The 7,819-nt window shown below is 35.3% G+C and overlaps 1 protein-coding gene across 1 annotated transcript; it reads right to left on the reverse strand.

Moving 5' to 3' along the window:
• Positions 1–244: 244 nt before the first annotated feature.
• Positions 245–4,714, reverse strand: LOC149229630 (cytochrome P450 720B2-like). Its single transcript, XM_089375877.1, has 9 exons — positions 4,440–4,714; positions 3,986–4,313; positions 2,541–2,690; positions 2,208–2,447; positions 1,996–2,088; positions 1,421–1,499; positions 1,060–1,187; positions 834–952; positions 245–633 (listed from the first exon to the last, which is right to left on the reverse strand). The coding sequence occupies exons 1-9, from the start codon at positions 4,655–4,657 to the stop codon at positions 528–530; spliced, it is 1,461 nt and encodes a 486-aa protein (XP_089232003.1). The 5' UTR covers positions 4,658–4,714; the 3' UTR covers positions 245–527.
• Positions 4,715–7,819: the final 3,105 nt, after the last annotated feature.

Below are 7,819 nucleotides of genomic sequence, written 5' to 3' on the forward strand. Positions count from 1 at the left end.
TTCCCAATCACATTTTTATAGTATATTCTATTAATTTAAAAAACTTGCTTATTTCACTCCCACTACCACTACCACTACCATATGATGAAGATGTTACAAGAATTCGACCCAAAAAAACACACATTTAATTTGTACAACTATATTTATCTCTACTTTTTAATATTTTTCTAGTAAACCATACTATTATGCAGACCACTTTTTTTATCACTTGGAACCTTGTTATCTTGTTGTTTAAACAAGGATATGCAATAATAGCTGATTAATACATAAACCCGATGAGAATCAAAGTGAAACCCAAATTGTCAGGCTTCAATACAGGAAATACATAAATATGTTTGAAACATGATCGTTATATGTCCACAGAGCGGCTATTATTGTTTTATGCTTCAAACTTGCTTACAGTTTTTAACACTCCATACTGCATGAATCAAATCCTATTATAATGCGATTAATCATCCATTCCTTCAAACTTATTTGCCTGTTTTTAATAGTCCATAATGCATGAATCAAATCCTACTATAATGCTATTAATCATCCATTCGTTCTTGAAGATGATGTAGACGGATCGGAAAGCCTTTAGTCAAGTGAGAAACAGGAAAGTAGGAGATCTTATCATCCTCCAGTGCCTCCCATCTGCAAACATTAGGTACACGTAAAACACAATTTTAACGCAGTCAACGAATATGATACTGTGTACATACAGAGCGTAAATAAGTTCATAAACCATGTTGCCACACTATTTTGTATGGTTTTCTTTTCTTTTCTTTTCTCCTGGAGGATGATATTAATTAGGACCGATGCTTCAAGTAAAATTGATGTCTAATTTCTTTTACCTGAATTTGGTGACGAAGTTATGAAGAAAGAGGGCCAGCTCAAGTTTTGCCAGATGCATGCCTGGACAGAGCCTGGCCCCCCCTCCAAAAGGTATAAAAGAGGGGTTCTTTGAGAGCTCCTGCAATATAAAGTCCCAAAGATTACTAACAGAATTAGACAGAGAGATTAGTAAGAGATTTGGATTTCCACAAAACATGAAGTGAGCGATTTCATACTAATTATTACATTATTTTCGAGCTGCCGTTGCCAACGCCATGGGTCAAATGTGAGCGCAGAAGAATGGTACTTTTCGTCCAGATGCATGCTGTTCAGAAGTACCATGACTGTCCACCCTCTTGGAATCACAAAGCCTCCTGAGAACACAAGTTTGTCACAATCCGAATGCCGAGGTAAATCGCGTGGCAGTATTGTAAAAATTAAAAGAAATGCTGGAATTGGAAGTATCAGTTGAGATTTTATACATTTCAAACCTTACAGAAAAATTATATATATAAAATTGTAAGCCTTACTATATATGTATATAATTGTAACTTTGAATACAAGCATAAATCTCAAACAAGAAGAGTAAAAACATATTATTAAATGCCTTTAATTTTAATGTCTTCTTTTGCTTCTCTGAAAAGCGCTGAAGCGACGTTGGCGAGACGAAGTGTTTCATATATGACCTGGGAATTGAACAAATACATACACGATCAATCATCTCGACACTATATAATTATTTTTTATCAAGTTTAGAGTAACTACTAAATTTCAGAATTTAGGCTTCTGTGATAGGTAAAGTAGCTTCAATATTTATGATATTAGATTTAAGATTTCCATTTTTCTTTTAGAATTTCCAAATTTAAAACTTGCTATTACCGTTCATTATCAAGAAAGAGAATGAACTGCACTACCAAATTCTAAAGGGCAAATCCTAAATCTAATGTGATAGTTTACATCCAACAACACAAATAGGTTAAAGCTATTATAGAATTTTAAATGATCTACAATTCATTTATGTATATAAACATATGTTACAAAATTTGTAATTAAGAAAATAAAATAATGCTATGAGCCTATCACCGCCCAATCAGACAGACATGGCCATGTCCATCTGATTGCCCGATAACAGAAATCGTTTGGTTGGTCAACAAAGCAGTAATTAATTAATTAATTACATACACATTCGGTGAATTTCATTGACTGGTAGTCATCCCAAGTGAGCTTTTGGTTTCTCGGACTCCCCTTTCTCTTTAACAGAGCGCCGTGCTCCTCCTGTGTGGTGCATATTCCATCATCAGTGTAGTCCAGTGTTAATGTATCAATACCAACATATGAAATGCTTTTATTTAGAATAAAGATTTGCAGCATGTACCTACACACTGAGTACACACCTTCAGTTCGCGAAGTGCCTGGGGACAGTCCGTGAGAAATTTGATAGAAAATACCATCACTGAGGCTGAGGTCTCGTGACCAGCGAAGAGCAGGAATAGTACCAAATCTGCTATTACTTCTTCTGAATGCAAGTCTTCTTTCAAGAGTTCTCCTAAGAAATCATTATGGACAGCTTCATCTGGATGCTGCCTTCTGTGCTTTATACCATCATTAATCTTTTTTATCAGAAACTCTCTGGCCTGCAGCGATGCTAGTCATTACTCATCCCGTAAGAACCTATCAAATTAGTAATCAGTAAAATAAAGGAGAAAAGCATTGCGGCTTTTGCGCACCTTAATTCCTCTGGCGTACGTGGTACCCGGGATTCTAATGGGAACGGCTAGGAAAGCTTTAGAAAAAACGGCGAATGCCTTACCGATCTCTGCCGTCTCCTTGGACGGAGATAAGTCCAGCAATTGTTTTGCCATCAAATTCAGAACAAGCTGTAACAGATACCACATGTGATCAGACAAATCCACCAACCTAAACGGAAAACACTTAGTTCACCACCATACATATCACATGTGATCAGACAAATCGACCAATCTAAACGGAAAACAGTTAGTTCACCACCATTCTGATGATACCAGTATTAAAAGGCAGGTTTCGTAGTTCAATTTTGTCCGATTTCGATAAATGTTTAATAAAATCCATAAAGAATGCTTAAACAGTGCATAGCTTCTCTAAAAGTTAATGAATTGAATTGAAGAATTTTAATGGGGGCGAATGACACCAAAATAGTATGAGGGGAGGGGTTAGATATTTAATTAACAAAACATTATACAATCAAGTTTTTCTCTATAATAGTTTTTTTTTTTTATAAATAATGTTCAAAAAAATTTAGTTTTTTTAAACTTTTTTTGTTCACAAACAGCTAATAGACTATGTACTTGTAGTCTTCTAATTGATTACAAATGTCTTTATAAGCAAGACACTCCATGATAAAGTGCTATTAACTTGTTGCGCTCACTTTTAATGGTGGTGTTGATCCAATGCTTCCGTGTGTTTTGTGGATCCGTTAACTCTAGCAATGTGTCTGTTTACTAACACTTGCGGGTTTGGTGTAACGGCACTCCAACAAGTGGTATCAGAGCCAAAGGTTTTGAGTTCGAAACACACCTGGCTCGCATTGAGCTCGCGTTGAGGGGGGAGATTGTTGCACTCCCCGTTAATGGCGGTGTTGATCCAACGCTCTCGTGTTTTGTGGAACCGTTAACTCTAGCAATGTGTCTGTTTACTAACACACCTGCGGGTTTTGGTCTAATGACAATGGTGACTTCAACATAAGTTTCAACTGCTCCTTCCTTACACAAAACACAAGTCCTTTCTTCCCATTCTTTCTTGGGAACAACCCAACTGACTACAAATGTCTTTATAGGCAAGACACTCGGCTATAAAATTTCATTATGTTTCAACTGCTCCTTCCTCACAAAAAGCCCAAGTTCTTCTTACTCTTTATTGGGAACTCTCCATGATAAAGTGCCATTAAGTTTAAACAACTCTTTAAACATTAAAAAAACACAAGTTCTTTTTTGTCGCTCTTCATTGGAAACTACTCAACTAATTGTTTAGTATATAAGATGATGCGATCCTATCCTTAATTTTACTATTAATTGTGTTATTAAGATATTAACCTTTCCCTTGAGTCACTCAAATAGGTCTTTAAAGAATTTTTAATTAATGCATAGCTTTTCTGAAATATAAAGATTTTTGGAATGGTTTTCTTGATGGTGCTTACCTGATGGCACTCCTCGTGAAGATGGATATCCCTCTTGGCTTGCCACTGGGCGAAGGTGGCGTGCATAAGGTTCTGTATGTCCTCCAAGAAGTGCACACGCAGCTTCTCGAACCCCAGGAAATTTACGGCCGTTCCGTGGAGCTTCTTCTGGAGATCTCCGTGCACCGAAAGCAAACCGAATTTGCCGATGAGATTTCGAAAAGGTCTCGGATAATTGGATTGAAACAGCCTGCCTTCATTTTGCAGAATATGTTTGTTGAATATTGGATCCACAGACACAATCATTCGAGATCTTCCGAACAAATTTGATCTGAATATCTCGCCATACCTGCGTAATTCGCCTTCACATATATAATTCACATCTTGTATTTGATATTTGATAAAATACGCGTCAATGTTAAAATTAAGACAGTACCTCAGCTCTAGATGTTGAACGTTAAAATTAACACAGTACCTTAGCTCTCGATCTTTAATGTATCGGCGTGGTTGTGAACCCGAATTAATCGCTCGCATGAAGCCCAAGGATTCTCCGATCAATGGCCAACCTCTGGAACCGGGAGGCAAATTGTAGCCTCGACTGTCCGCTATTCTGTAGAGCTGAAGCAGTATCATCGCCAGAACGAAACAGACGAAGCCCACCAGCCATGAATACGTAACATTAGTTTCCGCCATGATCCCCAATTCAATGTTTTCCTCGGAGCGCAACTATCCCCAATCTCTTACTAATTTGAATGCTTATCAATCAATCTATGCTACGCTTAAATTGGTCTCGACTGCCCCCTACGATTCCAAATTTTTTGTCCACTTCCGATGCCCCGCTACTTCCATTGGATTCTCTTTTTTGTTGTGTGCGCCGGATAATTCATAACCAGTACACATTACCTCGTGATCTTGATGCCACTTTGACTAAGTACATGTTGATACCAGTTTGATTGAGTACATGTTAAATGGGGTTAGTTGTTGATATTAATTTCTCTGTTGGTGAGGTGAGGAACTTGACAGAAGAAATGTCACAACAACTTATCTTTAAAACATGGGAAGAAAGAGAAGTGAGAGACCAAAGAACTTGACAGAAAAATGTCACAACAAAATCCGGGAAGAAAGAGAAGTGAGTCACTTTGAGTCCTGAGTTTTTGTTTTGTTTTTTTTGGTTGGAAAAAGTGTGAAAACCTTACGAAATTGTGAAAAAATTGGAACTGACTTACCTCGTGAGCGGAAAGAGCGCATACAACCTCTGACAATCATTTTATACAAAATTGATTTTATAAAGGTGCCATCGATCATTTTTTTGTATTACTCCGCTAAACGACAACGTAACGAAGGTCAAAGTAACAAGGTGCATGGTGTTTTCTTTTAAGGTTCACGATCAGTGGTTATCTTTCAATGTTCACGATTAAGGGTGTTCCTTATTTTAATGACTTCTCCTTTTTAAATGAGTCTTTCTTAACCATAACAGTTTCATGTTAATGAAATTTTCCTTTTAAAAGGGAGTTGTTTTTGTGTGCGCTTTTAGATTTTGACGAAATTTAGTAGAAAAATTTTAGGTAAAAATTTGATTTGTGTTATTTAAATTAGTTTTTTGACTATATATATGGATCGACCACCCTCAAAAACTACCAAGGCACTTCTATTGTGCATCCGTTACCCATCAAACTTGTGATTTCAATAAATTCTTGCTAAATTCCCGAAATTACTTATTTTATATTTTGAGTAAAATGTTTGAGCTCCCTTTTTATTGTTTTTTATATTTATTTATTTAGTTTGAAAAACTAATTTAAAAAATAGTTTAATATTTTCAAATATATATCAATATAATTTATGATTATGATGTAATTCATATTTTTTAATTTATGATTATGATGTAATTCATATTTTTTTATATTCATTTTTAAAGATGTATACTTTTTTCATTTTTAGTATTTATTTGGTTAAATGATTCTATTTTATTTTTATGGTTTTTATATATTTTTATTATTTTAAAATATATATCAATAATATCATGGGAGAATAAGCATTTTCATCCTTCATTATTAAAAAATGCAAATAACAAAATATTAATTTTTTAAATTAAGAAATAAAATTTATAAAATATAATATATTAAAAATATTTAAATTGTTGTCTAAAATATAAATATTAAAAAATGTTAAAATATAGAATTGTTTCAATTTTCTAGTGACTTCCATCTCTTTCGTTTGTTAGTGACTTAGAAGAGGGCATGCTAAAGTCAATGCTACTGAGGGAATTGATTGTAATCAATCACTTTTATAATATCACAATAATTCAATTATAAAATGAAAGAAAAGTAAATCTTATATTATTAATAGTTTATAAATTAAAAAAAAAAAAAAAAAAAAAATTAATTTTTATTTATTTTAAATTTTAAAATGCAATTAATATTATATATATATATATATATATATATATATATATATATATATATATATATATATATATTACAGAAATGGTTATGGGATTTCATTAGATTTTTGGCATAAAGTCACAATTCAGGTTACAGATAATGGCGCTGGTTTTTGAGCGCCTCTCCAACAAGAGGATTAAAGCACATACGCTTATGAATTGCCTCTTCTTACATTTTACAATGAGGTCTATTTCTGATATTTTCCTGAGCTTATGAATACATACAAATTGCTTCAATAAAATGCAGTAAAACATGGAAGATTAAGGAATTGGATCCCATGAAGTTTCTTTGTGTCTGAGAATTGTCCCAGCAGATAACTGGACTGCCTTATTTTCCTCAATGTCTTCCTCTTTGTTGTTTATTCTCAGCACATGGAAGAATTTCAATTTCAAGGGATTTACCATATCTTTGATTCTTGTAATCATCCTTGCAAGATGCAAATATGATGGGTTAGAGTTTGTCGCCATTGTTTTGATGATGACCTGCGAATCACCAAAAACATTTACCTCCTTGAGTCCCAACTCTTTGAGTAGTTTGATCCCTTGGAGAAGGGCCAACGCTTCAACTTGCATGCTAGAGGATTAACCCAGTCCCCAAGCATATTTGTGAGTAGGAGATTCTTCTGTGTTTATTATGAGCCCTCCTATGCCAGCAATTCCTGGATTTCCCTTGGCTGCCCCGTCAAAGAAGAGAGAAGGAAGTGTTTGCTTGGAAATCCAGGACTGAAATTCTTCTTCATTTTTTCTGATTTTCCATTCTTTGGGAGAGATGGGGATGGTGATCGATTTTTGGAATTGGAGATTGAGTGCAGCACCCAACTCAATATCTTGCTGGCATAGATTTGTATCATCCATTTTGTCTCTCAGACATTCATTTAGCTGACATTTTATTGTGTTTACAACAAGTCTGAAATCCTACTCTTTATTCCCGAATATCCTTTTGTTCCTCTCTAACCAAATTTTCCAACTGATGAATTTGGGAAGAGCAGTCCAAGCTGCTATGATTATTTTGTTTTTTGGATTTGGACCTGGGTATTTGGCCAGCCATCCAGCAAACAGGTCCAAGATGGAACAAGGAAGATGAAGTTAAGTTTCCAAGCTTCGAGGAGCTCATGCCAGATAAGGCCTGCAAATTTTCACTCCAGCATGAGATGAAGGGCGGTTTCAGGCTTTTCTTTGCATAACATGCACCTTGAAGGACCAAGAAAACCCCTCTTCTGCAACCTGTCATGTGTAAGAATTTTTTTTTTGTGGCAGAGCAGCCAACAGAAATGGTCTATTTTTGGGATGGAGGGGAATTTCCATATCCCCATCCAAGGAGCAGGGTCTGGCTGGACGTAAGGCCTTTCCACACACTTAGAGTACCCCAATACCACCGTGTAACCTTCACGATGCGGTCCCCAACCTCGAACATC

Source organism: Pinus tabuliformis, chromosome J (assembly GCF_031772625.1).
Source record: "Pinus tabuliformis cultivar Carrire ecotype Pingquan chromosome J, CPIR1, whole genome shotgun sequence".
Taxonomy (NCBI): domain Eukaryota; kingdom Viridiplantae; phylum Streptophyta; class Pinopsida; order Pinales; family Pinaceae; genus Pinus; species Pinus tabuliformis.

Bases quoted from the DNA above. Each gene is read 5' to 3' on its own strand.
- LOC149229630 (XM_089375877.1), bottom strand. From the start codon at position 4,657: ATGGCGGAAACTAATGTTACGTATTCATGGCTGGTGGGCTTCGTCTGT. The intron at 4,314-4,439 runs GTACTGTGTTAA...CGAATTACGCAG, and splicing joins ATTAAAGATCGAGAGCTAAG to GTATGGCGAGATATTCAGAT. The intron at 953-1,059 runs GTAATAATTAGT...TTTATATTGCAG, and splicing joins AACGGCAGCTCGAAAATAAT to GAGCTCTCAAAGAACCCCTC.